The sequence below is a fragment of the Polistes fuscatus genome, unplaced genomic scaffold, assembly GCF_010416935.1.
Source record: "Polistes fuscatus isolate 324 unplaced genomic scaffold, CU_Pfus_HIC Scaffold5, whole genome shotgun sequence".
Taxonomy (NCBI): domain Eukaryota; kingdom Metazoa; phylum Arthropoda; class Insecta; order Hymenoptera; family Vespidae; genus Polistes; species Polistes fuscatus.
This window is the reverse complement of record NW_025113129.1, coordinates 2,596,536-2,615,288: the sequence shown is the minus strand read 5'-3', so window position 1 is coordinate 2,615,288 and position 18,753 is coordinate 2,596,536. Positions and strand designations below refer to the sequence as shown.

At 33.0% G+C, this 18,753-nt stretch overlaps 1 protein-coding gene across 17 annotated transcripts in view; it reads right to left on the bottom strand.

Annotated features, from left to right (window-relative positions):
* LOC122522000 (CUGBP Elav-like family member 1) overlaps window positions 1-18,753 on the bottom strand; it is a 362,262-nt gene that overhangs the window by 148,632 nt on the left and 194,877 nt on the right. For all 17 annotated transcript variants that reach the window (XR_006304965.1, XR_006304966.1, XM_043642770.1 and 14 more), the window contains one exon: window positions 2,164-2,333. Coding sequence is in view for 15 of the 17 variants with exons in the window: in XM_043642770.1 (XP_043498705.1) it covers window positions 2,164-2,333 (170 nt within the window). In the remaining 2 variants the exon portion in view is untranslated. The remainder of the gene's footprint in view (window positions 1-2,163; window positions 2,334-18,753) is intronic.

Genomic DNA, 18,753 nt, shown 5'->3' with positions numbered 1-18,753 from the left:
ATAATTTCGTTCGTTATTAAAAAATATTTGCTCGTAGAATATTTGACTGATAAGTAAAAAAGAGAAAGAAAATGAGAGACAGATAAATAGGACAGAGTAATTGAAAGTAATTCAGTCAAATATTTATCGTTATTTTATATTTTACCACAAAACAACTGAATAGGAATAGAGCGAGGATAAAACTACGATACATCTATCCATCTATCTATCTATCTATCTATGTATCTATATATCTATCTAACGATCTATCTATCGCAAATAAATAGATAGATATATATCGTAACGGTGTCGTTAGTGAAAATATAAAAATAAAATCAAATAAAACACCGAATGTGTGTGTGTGTGTGGGCGGAATGGAACAGGCAGGGAGGGGAGGGGAGTTTAGGAAATGGGGTGGTGGTGCATGAAAGAAAGAAAAATAAAAATAAAATATATACACACACACACACACACACACACATGAAAAAACTGCTCGCACGGTAGGATAGAGAGAGAGATATTTCTTTTGTATATGTCAACGATAAAAACGAAAGAGTGAAAATATCAATGACCGAGAGAAAAAAGTTAGTGTGCCTGCGTGTGCGTGTACGTGTGAGAGAGAGAGAGAGAGAGTGGGTGGGAGTTTGCGCTTTTCTACCGATTCTCTACGGGGGGGGGGTTGGGAGCAGGTGGTGCGGGGGAAGGGGTAGAAATTTTCGATCTCCGGGTATTCCGCGGAAATAAACGTGAAAAAGCGTCAGTGGGTCGGGACATTAATTTACGATTACATCGAGGTAATCGAGTTAAATTTTGCACAATGGCGAACGAATACCGAACGTTCGGAAAGAGTCAAAGTGAGAGAAAGAGAGAGAGAGAGTGAGAGAAAGGGGGTGGGGAAGAGGGGGAGATCCATACGTCGTCGTCGTCGTCGTCGTCGTCGTCGTCGTCTACTGTCATCAATTTTACAGGTGCAGGTGACGTTTACAATTCGCGCGGATTAATTATTCCGAGAGGGGGGGATTCTGAGGATTTCGACGTATTCTCTCTCTATTCCAGGGAAGAAGGGGTTAACGACACCACGCGGGAGAGAAACAGAGAGAATGAGAGAGAGAGAGAGAGAGAGGAGAGAGTCCTGTTCTGAGTTTTACGTACGTTATTAATGTCTACATTCGCGTGTCAAACCACATACACACACGCACATATACACAGACACAGACACAGACACACAATGTGACTAATTTAATATCAATTGAAATTCATAGTGTCAGAGTAATTCCCAGGTGAAAATCATTTGACGTATGGGAAGGGGAGTAGTAACGCGTGGCGTTTGAAAATTTGACCATATGATTGATCGATAGATATAGAAATTCCTTCCCAGGATGTTGAAACAGAAAAAGACAAATTGTTACGGTTATAGATGGTACCACCATCAGACCCCCACTCCATCCCACGCTCACCCCCACACACCAAATTCTATAAATGATACACTAGAGTGTCTCTATTTGTGTTTGTATATGTATGTGTATGTGTGTATGTGTGTGATCTGAAAAGAGAGATCTGTAAGATATATCCGAACATAGGAGTGATATTAATTGGAATGAAAAGAGGAACCCAGAGAGAGAGAAAGGGTGGCGTAAGAGGACTAGAGAAGACGGGAAAAAGAGAAAGAGAGTGCGAGAGAACGAGAGAGGGCTTGAGGGCGAGGGGGAGGGGGAGGGTTTTCTCGGAGCGATCAATAGACCGAGGAAGGGCCGTGGAAGAAGCGCGACCAGCGACCAACTACTCTGTCTGGGCATCGATCCTCGCGTGTGCCACGTATACGCGACTACTTTCTCTCTTCCACACTCTCGTTTTCCCTCTTTCCTTCATTCGTACTCTACTCCTCCTCCTCCTCATCCTCCTTTCAACCCTCCCAGCACCTTTTCTATAATACCCTCTCCCTTTCTCTCTTTGATAGTCGATTACACTCGATAGACGTTCTTTTAGTTGCACGTATTCACCTGTCTCTCTGTCTTCTTTTTTTTATACAAATCAGGTACTAGATTTTGATACTTCGTCTTTTATTCGATTAATCGTTATTTATAGTATCGTTAATCGATTATTCGTTAAGGTATACTTATAAGTTTCGTATATGTAGAAGAGGATTTTTCATGACTGCATATAAATGTCGGATTTTTCGCTTACCTTTACTACTGCCGGTAGTTTTGTCCCGTAAAACGTTGATCTGATGTACTCTGCCAAATTCTTCGAACAACGTTCGGAGATCGTTTTCGTCCATGTCGTGCGGTACCTGTCCAACGAACATCTTTATATTGTCTGGATCTGGCTGCTCCACACTATTATTGTTCATTATGCTGTAACAAGAAAATGTATAAAATCGATTAGACGATTTAATTAGAAATTTATTCTCACGGTTTGCGTATTATAAAAAAGTAATTACGAATGATTGCGACATGGGGTTGTTTTAAATAACATTTTATTTTACGAAGTATCGATAATAAATTATTAGAATGACACGTGAAAAGAAAGAAAGAAAGAATGAAAAAAAAAAAAAAAACGAATCTAGATGCAATGCTGCGATGCAACCAGACGAATCTCATTTGTAAATACTCTCTTCTATGCAGTGTGCACGTGTTTTGTATCGTTCTACGTGCGCGATCGAACGGAAATTTGATTTTCGGATTTATCGTTCGGAAAAATAAAATAATCAAAATATAATATTGGTCCAAGTTCGATTCGGTACAAATCAATTGAAATATTATATTATATATTTTTTGCTTTCAAGTAGTTAAACTTTTGATTACGATGTATACGATTAGAACATTGATGTCAAATATTTTCTTTTAATCAGTTTATCAGTGCTTTTTCCTATTGCGTATATAAATGACTGCTCTTTGTTTAATTATCACGTGTACGTATTTGGTCAATTTCATCCTCCAATAAGAGTTGTCTATTTCTATTAAATGAAGTATCAAACGTAAGTTGTTACATATACGTATATATATATGCCTAATTGTTTGTAATTATATTTGTTAATTAATTTCAACTTCTCACTAATCTCAAAAATTATTGCAAATTAAATAAAATGATCTCTCTAATTGAGTTAATATTCCCTTGAAAAAAAATAATGTTAATTTCACTTTTAAAAATTGCCATAAATAAATTCAGTTAAAATTGAAGTATAAAAAACATCGTAAAAAGAATCTACGTGAAACACTTATACGATTAGGATGTGTGTGTATTTAAAAATGAAATAAATGAAATGTAAAATAATAATAATAATAAAAAGTGAGATCGATAATTATTTTTGTTCTTTTGTAACGTTGTTGGGTTCGAGTCGTGATACAGAAAACAAGCAGTAACACGAGGAGAGGACGTTAGCAGGGCGGTTAACCAGTCGGCATGAGTTATGAGCATCGTTGAGTGAGTGAGGGGTCGGTTATATGAGCGGAAGGCACATTACCATTTCACGCTAGGAACGCGAGAGTTTGTTGCGCTGTAAAATCGTGCACCACCATGATGCTCTCACACCGTTTAAAATACTGAACCGATGAGCACATCGCATGCATGCATCGCGCTTCGTCGCTTTTCGTTCTTCTTTCATCTGTCCTAGTCGATAAATAACGTAACTTCAAAGATCTACAAGGATTGTTTTTTAACTCCGGTATATATATATAAAATAAATACAAAATAATAATAGGATAAATAATATCATCATTTTGGCGTTAATAATGTAATTTTAAATTATATTGGCAGAAGTATTGTTATCATACGTTAAAAGTATTGCACAGAACATTTTTAATTATTAATAAAGGAATACGAATAATTATATACGAATAATTATATTATATTATAGTTTATGCAGATGAGCATCGCGTGCATGCATCGCACTTTATTCTTCCTTCATTTGTCGCTGTCAATAATAAGAATTGCATATATAAATAATATAATCATTTTCCCGTTAATAATGTAATTTTAAATTATATTGGCAAAAGTATTGTTATCATATGTTAAAAGTATTGCACATAACATTTCAAATCATTAATAAAGTGATACGAATATAATTATAATTATTATTTGCGTTACTTTTTTTTTGTAGAATGATTATAATGATTTTGTAAAATGATAATAATATATGATTAATAGAATAATTTTGTATAATATTATAAAGTTTTGTATAAAATATTATAATACGTTAAAAGTATTGCACAAAACAATTAAAATCATTAATAAACTGATTCTAATATAATTATAATTATTGTTTGTGTTACTTATGTAATATAATTTTGTAGAATATTATAAAGTTTTGTATAAAATATTATCATACGTTAAAGTATTGCACAAAACATTTTAAATCATTAATAAAATGATACGAATATAATTATAATTATTGTTTGCGTTACTTATGTAATATAATTTTGTAGAATGTTATAAAGTTTTGTATAAAATATTATCATACGTTAAAAGTATTGCACAAAACAATTAAAATCATTAATAAACTGTTTCGAATATAATTATAATTATTGTTTGCGTTACTTATGTAATATAATTTTGTAGAATGTTATAAAGTTTTGTATAAAATATTATCATACGTTAAAAGTATTGTACAAAACATTTTAAATCATTAATAAACTGTTTCGAATATAATTATAATTATTGTTTGCGTTACTTATGTAATATAATTTTGTATAATGTTATAAAGTTTTGTATAAAATATTGTCATACGTTAAAAGTATTGCACATAAAATTTGTAATCATTAACAAAGTGTGATACGAATATAATTATAATAATTGTTTGCGTTACTTATGTACAATAATTTTGTAGAATGTTATAAAGTAAGATAATGTCTTTTGTATAAAATATTCAATTTCTCTATATATTATTCGTAGGTAACTCAAATAAGGATTTATCGAGACTCCTAAGAGTGTATCGATAGCACCGTCGCTCGAAGGTATGCAAAAGATGAAGCCGAAATAATAGTGGAGCAGTCTCGCAAAGCTCTTCTTGGTAGATGCCTAAAGGCTTGCTTGTGCTGCTGTTCAGTATAGATAGATGCTTGGGAGGTCTTTCCTTTCGGTCGAATGCTTTATAAAGAAAAAGAGAAACGAAGAATGGGGATACCCATAGAGTAGAGAAGAGAAGATAAGAGAATAGAAAAAAGAGAGAGAGAGAGAGAAAGAGTTGAAGAATTTCGCGAAAACGATAGAAGAAAGTTAATATTAGCTGGTGAGGTTTAAAACGATTTTCCGCTCGGTTTCTTCTTCTCATCTTCGTTCATACTGGAAATTCGCATACTTCCACACACATACACACACATATATAAATATATATATATATGAACACGAACACGACATTAGAACGTATACACTCACGGTCAAAAGTTTCTGAACGATTACTGATTTTCATCAAAATCAAATATATAAATGATTGATTTGTATCGTTAAATAAAATATAATGTTTTATTTTATCCTTGATAGGATAGAAGAAGAGAAGATTGTTTTACAGGGAATTGGAGAATGGAAGGAGATCCTTGGGGAAGGACTGTGGCTTTATTTTAAGTCATCTCGGTTATCCTCTTTCGAAATCAAAGGGGAGAGTACGTTAACTAATCAAAGAGCATGTGAAAGGGGGGGGGAGTTGATCATTCGAACATAGAAACGTTTGATAGAGACAGATTGAGACACGATTCGTACAACCAATCGGTTTCGTGACGTTTGTCACGTGCCAGGAAGTATCGTATACAATATACCAATTCGATTGAATTAGTAAAGTTATTGCATCGAAGGGTAAATGATAACCTTAACTTTTTCAGAATTTAGACAAAATTTCTGTAAATTAACACTAGAAAGACGGGAGCTTAGTATATACCTATATTGCCTGAAAGCAGTCAAAATGACTGCATTGTGAAAAAATAACTAATGCGCAAAGAAATTTGTTTAACAGTAATTTTTAATATATTTTATATCACTAACAGTCATATAACAAGTTATTAATAAGTATTAACAATAAAAAAAAAATGTATTTCAGTTCGAAAAAAAATAATTTATACATTATCTGGACATTTTAAGCAAATAAAAGTGCAAATCTTCTTGGATGTACATCTTCCGCAAACATACTTTTTACATTTTTGACAAATATTATTTGTTTTGTTATTGTGGCAAAGTCGTATTTGACAAATTTTTCGTTTGGTAGAATCTGTTGTATTTGAAGATGTTGCAGTTGATACTTGTGGGTCTTCCTGTTGTGATGAATGTTTCTCTCTTTCAGTTGTGTAATCGGCGGAAAGCTGTTCTGCTAATTGAAACAGGAACTTTTTTCGTTCTATTTGTATTCCGGTCACTTCTTTATAAAGGATCCAAGCATTTATTGCAGCCAAATCTAAAATGTTAAAAAATATTTGGAGGGGCCATCTACAAGAACTAGATTTCACCGTATATTTTCTGGCCATTTGATCTGTCATATCAACTCCAAATTTTGTTTTATTATAAAACTGAATAAAATCTGGTAACATTTTTCTATTACTTTTATCAATTTTAACAAATTTATGCCTGGAACTTAGAACAGCTACTCTTGTTCGGTTTGCTTTTATATATTGTAAGGACACAATTTTCTGATCTATATAGGAGAGTGGAAAAACGAGGCATGTTATCCTTCGATTGTTTGGCTGCTTTGGGTAATTCTCTTTTATTTCCTCTAATAGTTTCAACTAATGTAGTTTTTTTGTCCAATAATTTCGTCGCTAGTGACATGCTCGTAAAAAAGTTGTCAGTCGTGACACTTCTTCCACAGCCTGTATATGGTTCGACAACTTTCAGAACAACGTATTCGCTTAGAAGAATTGACGATGATCGTTGTTCATCTTTCCCCAAGTAAGCAAAACAATTCAACACGTACTTGCTAGTAACGTCTGATGCAAGCCAGAATTTGATGCCAAATTTATTCGGTTTATAAGGCATATATTGTATAAACTTGCACCTAGCTTTTTTTCGAGATAATTGTTCGTCAACTGTTATGTTTTGCCCTGGTTGATAGCAAGCTTGACTGTTTTCAATAAACTTGTGCCATATATCTGAAACCAAGGCAAATTTATTTGTTCGGATGCGTGTACTTCTTTCAGTCCGTTTGTCAAAACGAATAAATCGTAGAATTTGCTTGAACTTATCTCGGGACACAGTTCTTCTGAAAAATTCGGGACCCCACTTGACTGACCATAAAAAACTTAGTTATGAACCAGTTACGAACTGGTCTTTTCCAAGCAGTCAAAATGACTGCTTTTCGGCAATATAGGTATAACACACATATATATACCAGAAGAGAAGGAGGGGGGGGCAACAACAATGATTAATTAACCCATTTATATGTTGTAGAAAAAGTCACAAAATTATAAGAAGCTGTGTCATTATTTAAATAATTATTTTTTTAATTGAAATACAAAAGCAGTCAAAATGACTTGCTTAGGCAATCTAGTGTTAAACATATTATACATGGGGGATGGGTGGGGTAATTAGTAAAAAAATTATAAACGAAAGATAGGACAGAAAAATTATTGATTGATACAAAAATTAGGATTGTATAGTTAGATAAATTATGCGATTATATAAGAAACGCAAAATATATTCGTTTTAATCGGAATAAAAAAAGAAAAGATTCGAGTTGAGTATATCAAAGGAAAACGTTTACGATCCTATTTGTTCTCTCTTTGCTCTCTATCTTCTTTTATCAACCATCAGCCAGGTTCATCTTCGCTCATCCAGCAAACCCGTAGATGTCAGCTCGCATAACGCGTGTTCCCCTTAAGTTACTGGCACAAAACAACCCCCATGTTACTCGGGTTCGAGTAAAAGACGCTAAAAAGTTTCTTACGCTTGTTAAAGTTATCCCTATCTCTACGTTTCTCTTTCTTTAACAGCATCGAAAAGTCTTTATAGCAGAGTCAATAGTTCAACGAAATTTTTCGTATTTCACAATTTTTCATTTCACATATATTATATATTCCCATGTATTTTTTTATTTCCAAATTGATAAATAATTAATGTTAACAAACAACAGAGTCGAATAATAATAATGTAAAGTAAAGTTGATTTATCCCGATTGATTCCGGCAGTTTTGTCAAATTGGAACGATACCGGGGTTCCGCTGACTAAAAAGTGTTTGAAAAACGTTATCATAATCGATGTCATTTTCTTTTCCCCCTTTACGAAACGTTTGTAATTTAATGCGAACGATATACTTTTAGGGTTGGAAAGCGTCGATCGTTAATGGCACCAAGGGGGAAGTCAGAAATGCACTCGAAGGAATATAGCTGTCGACTTAAATGAATATCGAACGCAATAGAACCTTGTAATGGCTTCCTTCCTTCCTACCTACCTTCCTTCCTACCTTTCTTCCTACATTTCTTCCTTTCTTTCTTTTTGTTATTGTAATTGATTGCGTCGAGTTAGTCGATAAAAATAAATATATTTGCTATCTACTAAGGTACTTCTCTTTTATTTTTCCATTTCATTTTTTTTTTTCACTTTTTCTTTTTTTGCAATACTCCAACAAGTTAAATACAAATATTATAATTATCTACTTATACCAAAAGTATTAGAGAAATGAATTGTCTTCCGAATTACGAAAAAAGAAACAAACAGTATTATCTTCCAAGATATTTGCCTAATTTTGCTCACGTGCACGCTCTTATCTTTTTATCAAAATTCAAATATCACCACTTTTACGAAATGATTTTGTTTTCGATCGTTTTTACACGAACAAAATTCTAAACTAATTGTCAAGACGTTTTATTGGAAATTATTTTTCAACGATAGAATATTTCAAATGCGTCAAAGATTTTTCTATGCTCGAGAAAAATCGATCACCCGACTTATAATAAACCAATCAAGAATTTTCTTTTTATTTCCTTCCCCGATTACTTATTAATTTAAATATAAAAATTAAATTATATAAATTATACCGAGAGAGATTGTTTCATTTAACCAACAAAGTACAATAGCGTATGCACAAACGTCAACAAAAGTGATGCACCGTTCAAGGATTAAATAGAAAAGCGATTAAGTTCTTTCGAGGTAGGAGATATTCGGTCTTCCGTGTCGATTGGCTGAATTGGAAGGAAAACTTCTCTAAAAGAGAGAAAGAGAAAGAGAAAGGTTATCGGTACGGTTGGTAGAGAAGAGGTGCCTGAAAAATGGTTAGAAGGGCGCAAAGTTAAAGATATCCGAACCATCCCATCCCAATCCATCCCTTCCCCACCCCAGCCCCACTCTTTCATTTTATTTCTTTCTTTCTTTTTACCGGTATTCGTTCCTCTTCGGATAATGTATGTGGCGATTCTACGAAGTTACAGGTTTCAACGAACAATGGCCCTTGGGAGTTTCGTTTCACGGGTCTCAGGATCCGCCACTTTAGAAAGTTCGGCAATATTTTAAGGGACGTAGCGCATCAGAGAACGGAGTTTTCCTCTCGCGCGTACACACGACGACCCCCTCCCCCCTTTCCCCCTCTCCCCCTCCCCAGCTTCTTCTTCTACTTCTACTTCCACTTCTACTTCTACTTCTACTTCTTCTTCTTCCGTGCACTGAGAGGAGCTTTAGGACTCGTCTACTAGGAAAAACGTTTAATAGTCTCAAGGGTCGAGTGTGTTGCAATAGTTCCTTTCGTTTTAAAGACGTACGACGAGGTTATACTCGTTCATTTCATCGGAAATAAAACTTTAACACGTTATTTTCGTCTTCTTTCTTCTTTTTTTCTTTTTTTAACACCTTTCTTCTACCTTCGACCAATAAGAGTTTTTTTCATCCAAGGCAGAATCTCTGTTCGGAATATTCAACTTATTTCTAAAATAACATAAGTAAATAAGAGAGAAAGAGAGAAAATAGGAAAAATCGATAAAACGTTATTCACCACCCCACCACCCAACCCCCATCCCCTCCCCCACCGTTCTTTTTATTTATTCCGTATTTCTTCTTTGCTAAAACTTTGATCGTAATAGGAAATACAAAATCTAAAATCTAAAATCTGTTATTTCGATTCCGTCCACTTCGTTATAATCGATAAAACGTTATTCACCACCCCACCACCCAACCCCCATCCCTCCCCCACCGTTCTTTTTATTTATTCCGTATTTCTTCTTTACGAAAACTCTGATCGTAATAGGAAATACAAAATCTAAAATCTAAAATCTGTTATTTCGATTCCATCAACCTCGTTATAATCGATGAAACGTTATTCATCATCCCACCACCCAACCCCCATCCCCTCCCCCACCGTTCTTTTTATTTATTCCGCATTTCTTCTTTGCTAAAACTCTGATCGTAATAGGAAATACAAAATCTAAAATCTAAAATCTGTTATTTCGATTCCGTCCACCTCGTTATAATCGATAAAACGTTATTCACCACCCCACCACCCAACCCCCATCCCCTCCCCACCTTTATTTTATTTATTCCGCATTTCTTCTTTGCTAAAACTTGATCGTAATAGGAAATACAAAATCTAAAATCTAAAATCTGTTATTTCGATTCCGTCCACTTCGTTATCATCGAGGATCTAAGTTAGGACGATTCTTTATCCATGTTAAAATATCCTACAGGTAAAGGTGGTATTTTATATATATATATATATGTATGTATGTATGTATACGTAGTACAACATCCAAGAGAATGAACGAACATTTTTATTGGATCAACTAAATCCTTTGGCTTTAGAATCGAGGACGCGTCAAACACACACACACATACACAAACGTACACACAAACACAGTATGAAAAGCAAAGGAATGGAACGAACGCTATAAAGCCAGGCCTGGAAAGCAATTTCTCTCGTATTATTTCCCACTAGATTCCATTGCGTACGTGCTCCTCTTTGCTAGTAAATCCATAATACATCGTTGCTCCTGTGTCTCCCCTATTTCAGTACTCACCGTCTCTATCTATCTAAACCACCCACTTCCCACTTCCCCCACCCCCTACTCCTCCACCTACTCCTACACCTCCACCTGCACCACCCAACCGGACTACCTTTTTTTACCTTTCCTTTTTACCAACGATCGAATAAAGAATAATCTTTATCTTCATTGCATTAAAAGAAAAAATCATAACACGCCGGGGACAAAGGGAAATATATGTAATAATTATAATAATAATAAAAAAAAGAAATCGTATAATCGATATCTTTTATTATCTTTATCTCGTTCGTATTCATTTCCCCCGAACGTATTATAAATCAAAGGGAATATTTAAAACTGATAAAATGTTCGATTAATAAAAAACAATAAAAAGGTTTCTTTCGGTGTTTGCACCCGCCGTTGGATGATTTCCCGGTGCATAATTTTTCTGTTTGAAAATTGAACGATCATAGAGGAGAACAAACTTGAATAAGAAATATGAACGAATATAATCGTGTTTCAACGCGTTTTCCTTTTTCTATTAATCAATTTTTTTGAAATCAATCCAATGAATATAATCCGCGTAATATAATTATTTTCTAAGGATAAAATTGATTTTACGAGAGAAAGAAAAATTCTATTGGCACATATAAGATCTCGTTCTTTTATTATTATTCCTTTTATACGTTAGGATGTGTTATACGTAACGATACTATTTGTTTATTTCGTTTATTGATTAGATATTCGAGAATTACCGATCAAACCAATAACAAAATAGAAAAATATAATGTTTATTATCCGTGGTTTAATGCTAAGTCAATCCCGCAGAAGACCAATAAAGTTTCACTAGGTTAAAGAGGGTACTGGGGAGGTGGGGGGGTGGTTGGAAATTGGAGGGGAGGAGGTGGGTGATGGGGGAGGTTTCATTACTGCCATTGGATTAACGATCGTATATATACTTTTTGAATAGGGGGAAATAAAAATGACTATAATCCCGTAGGAGTCACCGAATGTTCTCCCATTATGTACATAAAAACCTATCTAGAAATACTGAAAGATAAAGAGAATGAGAAAGAATGATAAAGAGAAATAGAAAAAAAAAAGAAGAAAAAAAAAGAAAAGGGGGTCGTTCTGTTCTTACTCGTCGTTTCTATGTTTGACTCTCGTTTCGTTCGATCTTACCCAACGTTTATGTCGTCGACGGCTGGTGACCGTCACCATTTCAAAGATAGAAAGAGAGAGAGAGAGAGAACACTGTCGTTTCCCTTTTTTTTCAAGACTTTATGCGGATAACCCTACATTACGAGATCTTCTCCACGTACCACCATTATACCTCGTAATTTCTTATGGAAATAGCACGTCGACTAACGGTACTACCATAGACCATCAAGACACCATACATTGAAACAACCATTCCTCACTTTTTACTTGTCTTTACTTTTTGTGTTTCTATTTTTGTTTTGTTTCTTTTTATTTCTTATTTTATTTGATTTTATTTTAGTTAGTTTAATAAATTTTCATCGATTTTTAATTCTTTCGTTACGAGTTGATATGATAAAAATTTTGTAAGTCTGATATAGGAGAAGATTTTTTTATATAAAAAAAGAAATAAAGAATATTTCCTTTCCCTTTATATTCTACCTTTAATCTCTTACATATTTTGCGAGATAGAAATATAATCGTCTTCTCTACTCGGAAGAACGAGCTTGGAAAATCATCGAAGGATGAGCAGAGAGTAAAAGGGATGTTAGAATGAAAGATAGAAAGTGAAGAGTAGGAAAAATACGAGTAGAAAAGGAGGTGATAGAAGAATAAGAAGAAAAAGAAGAAGAAGAAGAAGAAGAGGATGATAAAATAATGTCGTCTTTGGAATTTAACGAGGGACAAAAGATATCAGCCAAGCTCTTCTGACTATTTTCCATTTGATGAAAAGTATCGTCGCATTTTGATGCACCCTTGGACACGTCCGTCAATTTCCGTCCTCGTTAGTCGAATATTTATTCTCATTTTTCCTCATTCACGTCGTCCACATCTTATTCACTTCAACCTTTTACACTCGTCTCCTTTTTTTTTCTCAACATCGCATTTTTGCTCGATTGATTTTAATTATTATTATTATTTGTTTTTTTTTCATATCCCTTCCTATCCTTCTTTAACGGTCATTACAATTTTTCTTATTTTATTTTACAACACAAGAAATTTTTCCACAAACATTAGTGGTTTAAGTCAAAATTGCAAATAAAAAAAAATTAGTTTATCAGTTATTTTACACCGTATTATTTTAAACTAAATTTAATTCAATGTATTCTGAAAAATGTATCATTAGATAGTGTTTGTTATTTCAACATTATTATAGAATTCATTTAGTGTTGAAATATAATCTTTTAAATAATTCTAAACAAGATATATATATATAGGACTTAGATCACTTTCATAATTATGGAGTGGTTTAAGTCAAAATTACAAATAAAAAAAAATAAGTTTATCAGTTATTTTACACCATATTATTTTAAACTAAATTTAATTCAATGTATTCTTAAAAATGTATCATTAGATAGTGTTTGTTATTTCAACATTATTATAGAATTCATTTAGTGTTGAAATATAATCTTTTAAATAATTCTAAACAAGATATATATATATATGACTTAGATCACTTTCATAATTATGGAGTGGTTTAAGTCAAAATTACAAATAAAAAAAAAATAAGTCTATCAGTTATTTCACACAGCATTATTTTAAACTAAATTTAATTCAATGTATTCTTAAAAATGTATCATTAGATAGTGTTTGTTATTTCAACATTATTATAGAATTCATTTAGTGTTGAAATATAATATTTTAAATAATTCTAAACAAGATATATATGACTTAGATCATTTTCATAATTATGGAGTGGTTTAAGTCAAAATTACAAATAAAAAAAATAAGTCTATCAGTTATTTCACACAGCATTATTTTAAACTAAATTTAATTCAATGTATTCTGAAAAATGTATCATTAGATAGTGTTTGTTATTTCAACATTATTATAGAATTCATTTAGTGTTGAAATATAATCTTTTAAATAATTCTAAACAAGATATATATATGACTTAGATCACTTTCATAATTATGGACTGGTTTAAGTCAAAATTACAAATAAAAAAAAATAAGTTATCAGTTATTTTACACATATTATTTTAAACTAAATTTAATTCAATGTATTCTGAAAAATGTATCATTAGATAGTGTTTGTTATTTCAACATTATTATAGAATTCATTTAGTGTTGAATATAATCTTTTAAAAAATTCTAAACAAGATATATATGTATGATTTAGATCACTTTCATAATTATGGAGTGGTTTAAGTCAAAATTACAAATAAAAAAAAAATAAGTTTATCAGTTATTTTACACCATATTATTTTAAACTAAATTTAATTCAATGTATTCTGAAAAATGTATCATTAGATAGTGTTTGTTATTTCAACATTATTATAGAATTCATTTAGTGTTGAAATATAATCTTTTAAAAAATTCTAAACAAGATATATATATGACTTAGATCACTTTCATAATTATGGAGTGGTTTAAGTCAAAATTACAAAAAAAAATAAGTTTATCAGTTATTTCATTCACACAGCATTATTTTAAACTAAATTTAATTCAATGTAATTATCATACGATGTATTCTGAAAAATGTATCATTAAATAGTGTGATATGACTTAGATCATTTTCATAATTATGGTCACGCGTATTTTTGTTTCTTTTTTGAGAGATAAAATTGATTTAGAAAAAAAGACTCTTAGAAATTCAACATTCAACTGAAAATCATAGATGGTTGCGATTCGGACAGAGAAGGAAAACCAAACGACGACGGGATTTGTAACGAGTGGTGGTGGTGGTACGGGGGAAGAAGGTTGTAGTAGTAATAGAAAGGGTGGGAAAATTTAGTTCACCCTTTTCCGATGACGGAGGAACAAACGAGTGTTTGTTCAGTGAGAAAAGCGTGATCAGTTACGCGAACGATTCGTTAGCCGTTTCGTTTTGGGCCTCGTTCACCGTGTGTATAAAGTTCATCGTTTCTGTGTGTTTATGCATCTAAATCGTGTGAGTGTGTGTATGCGTAATTCGTAGTGTTTGCGTGAAGAGAATTATCGATAACGTTAAAATGTTTAATTCTACGATAATTATATTAAAAGTTCAGATTATTTTCTTACCAAAATTTTTCATCTTAATCAGACGAAAAGATAATATATTAGATTAAAAATTAAGTGCACTTGTGGTTACTTTAAGAAAAAAAATCTTACGAGAGAAAACCATAGGTAATACGATTTGTCACGAATCCTTTTACCTTTACTCGTGTATTCGTGACACTTTAAAAGTAGGAATGAAAGTGAGAAAAATTAGGGAGGGGATGTTTCTTTCGATAAATTAAACGAAACGAAGACAAATCAATCAATAAAGAATGAAAATAATCGAGAAAATAAATATTGTTGTTTCAATTCTTAACTGATATTAAGAGATGTGCCGACTTTTCGGTTTTCAACTAAGCGAGGGTGTTTATTTTAACGAAAGCTACTGAGAAGTGGTCGTTGGCTTAGTTGACACCCTCGCTTAGTTGAAAACCCGAAGAATTGGCACACCGAATAATTGGCATATTTTAAATTTATTTTCAAATCATTTCTTTATATATATAAAATATTATAAAATTATAAATTTTAAATTTATTTTAATAATTTCTTATTTACGTAAGTACTTATATTTATACAAAAAGATAGATAGATAAAAAGAAAGAGAAAGATAGAAAGGTTCCCCCGGGGAACCTGTAAGTTTTTATTAAAGTAACCGAACTGACTTAATTACCAACCCAATATTACTATCCTTGTGTATTAAATTAGAATTAAAGTAGAATAAAAAAAACAAACGAACGAACGAACGTACGATTTTTCGATTTGTCGTCAACAATAAATGATTGGATAGTTAGATGGATGGATGGATGGATGGATGAATGATGGACGGTAGGGGGAGGGGGGACGGGTAAAGAAGAATCCGCGAAAGCGTTATATGGATTAAATATTAAAATAAAAATAACCAGTGGAAAAAAAGAGTTGGAAAAAAGCCGAGTAGGAGAGTTTCCCGTTTACGGAAATGGCATTCGGTGTGCATGGTATATCGGGGTACGTCGATATTAGTCGAATAGCAATGTCTGTCAGTTAAATCGACAACGCATCATGTTTCTGACAGTGAAATCGCACGAAACGTACAAACTCGACCTAATTCTCAACGTTCCTGGTAAAACAGCACAAAACTCGTAAGCTCGTAGAGTTTGTCGATGGCAAATGGTAGCTTTCTCTCTCTCTTTCTATCTTTTTTTTCTCACTCACTTCAATTTATCCCCTACCCTTGGGTTGAAAGTTACCCTCGATGCTTCTCTCATTCCTCCACCCCTCTCCCCTTGTTTTTCCCTCCCTCCCTCTATCTCTTTCCATCTTCGATTTAACCCTGCCTCAACGTTTTTTCACTTTTTCTTTCTATTTTAAACGAACTCGTTCTTTCCTTCAACCATCCGAACCCTTTGCTTAAGTCCGATTCCTTTTTCCCAGACTTCGTGGCCCCTTTTCACCCTTCCTTCCTCTCTTCCTCCCTCCCTTTCTTCTTACTTTCCTTCCTTTCTACGTTCGTTCGTTCGTTCATTCGTTCCTTTCTCACTTATTCGTAGTAACACGGGCGCACGGCACAGAGTAAACGCTCTCGCTTCGACGATTAACTCAAGTTTTGAGTGTTTGCAATGCGCCGAGTGGGTAAACTGCATCCCAGTAGTCACGCGCGCAATTGGGTGACTACGAGACTACGCCGATTCCACCATCCTAAAGGGGAGGATGATGCATCCTATGAGAGTGTACACTATCTCTACGAAATTACCTAACACTTTGCTAGGTAACCCTTACTTCTTGCAACCCCATTCCACCCCTCTCCCCCATTTCTACGAATTTTCCCTTTCTACGAATAAAAAACTTTGACCGACCTTTTTTCTTTTTTGTTTTTAACAAAATACGATTGAAATCATTCACGAATGCAATGTGTATGTGTGTGTGTGTGTGTGTTTTAACTATTAATATTATTTTCAATTAAGCGTACTGCAATAGTCGATGACTCGCGTAACGCGTAGAATGATTCATAATTAAAACGTTACTTTTTTTTTATTTTTTTTATCCTCGTTAAACGTAATCGCACGATGACGAATATAATTTGATAGTAAAACAAAAATATACACGAGAAGAGAATAAATTATCGAACGGAGAAGTAGTAGTAGTAGTAATGCAGTAGTTTAACTAAGTCAATCTTTAATTGTTTACATTGTCACTCGTAGTAATTGTTCTACTTTTATACTTTTTCTCTTTAAATTTGTTTTTTTTTTGTTCCCCCTTGTCCAACGTCAGTTCTCTTCTCGTCGTCGTCGTCGTCGTCGTAGTCGTCCTATCATTTTCCGTAGTTTCGCCTTTCGAGTGTACACCCCCCTCCCCCTCCCCCACCCCCTGCACCACCCTGCATCGTCCAACGTCCCAATTTACTCGAGATAGTTTTTGCTTTCGTACCCAAAGCTCCTGTTATTTCCTCATACCTTTTGCTTTTTACCAAGTGTTTCTAACCAACGGCAGAAAGAGAAAAGGGCCCTTTTCTCTCTCTCTCTCTCACTCACTCTCTCTCGTTCTCCCACTCCTACTTTTTTTTTTATTTTTCCCTTACTCGACTACAAAAGAAGCGTGGTTTTAACGTTTTAGAAAAATAGCAAAAAGAAGGAAGAAAAAATCATCCGCTCTTCGGTCACTTTTGTACTCGACTTTGTATGAAAAAGAAAAGCGGAGAATAGAAAATAAAATAGAAAAGAAAAAAAAGAAAAAACGAAATGGAAGATAAAATAGGAGTTTCCGGTTCCGGCTCGACGCGCTTTAATTTCTCCCTTTGGCGCGGCAACTCGAATTATGCGAAATGTTTTGAATAATATAATAATAATAATGATAATAATAATAATTATTATTATTATTATTATAATATTATATATAACAATAACAACAATAGGCGCGTTCCGTAATTATATTTAATACGATTACGAGACGATTATTAGCGATACACGTAATTACAATGTTTTCAATACAAATTACCCTTTTATTTAGAGGGATATCGGATGCGGAATAATAATTTTATCGAATCTTCTCTATTATTAATGCACGTTCGTATACATTTGTATGGATTTATATACAGGTAATAAATATCGATACGAAAATGCGTGAACTTTAAATAAATAAATAAATATATTTAAATGTGAGTCCCCCAATTGTTTCGAAGAAATTATTGAAAAAGATACAAAAAAAAAAAAAAAAGAAACGTAAAATGTTTCGGAAAATTTTAACGATAGATTTTCAAACGAACGACTAACGGAACTACCCCTCGGTAAAAACGTTCTCAATAAATATTCTTCTTTTTTTAAACAAGAAAAAAAGAAAACTTTCCCTTTTGTTTAATTTTTTTCCTTTATTTAACAAATCTGTAAATTGTGCGTACGAGTACGTAGATGAAAAGGAATGGAAAAAAAAAAAAGAAAAAGAGGAAAAAGAAGAATAAACCTGTCCTACTTTCGCATCAATGTAATATAATATGCAGTACGCGTATGAAGAAGACTCGCATAAACGGAATTACTCCCTTTTTGTTCCTGACATTAAAGCGTATTGAAATGAATTTTCCATAGAAACATTCGTATTGAAAACGATAATAATAATAATAATAATAATAATAATAGTAATAATAATAATAATAATAATTGATATAATCTATTTCACGTACTTATATATCATTTTTTAAAAAAAAAAAGAACAAAAGAAACGTTGTAACAAAAATAATTTTGAAA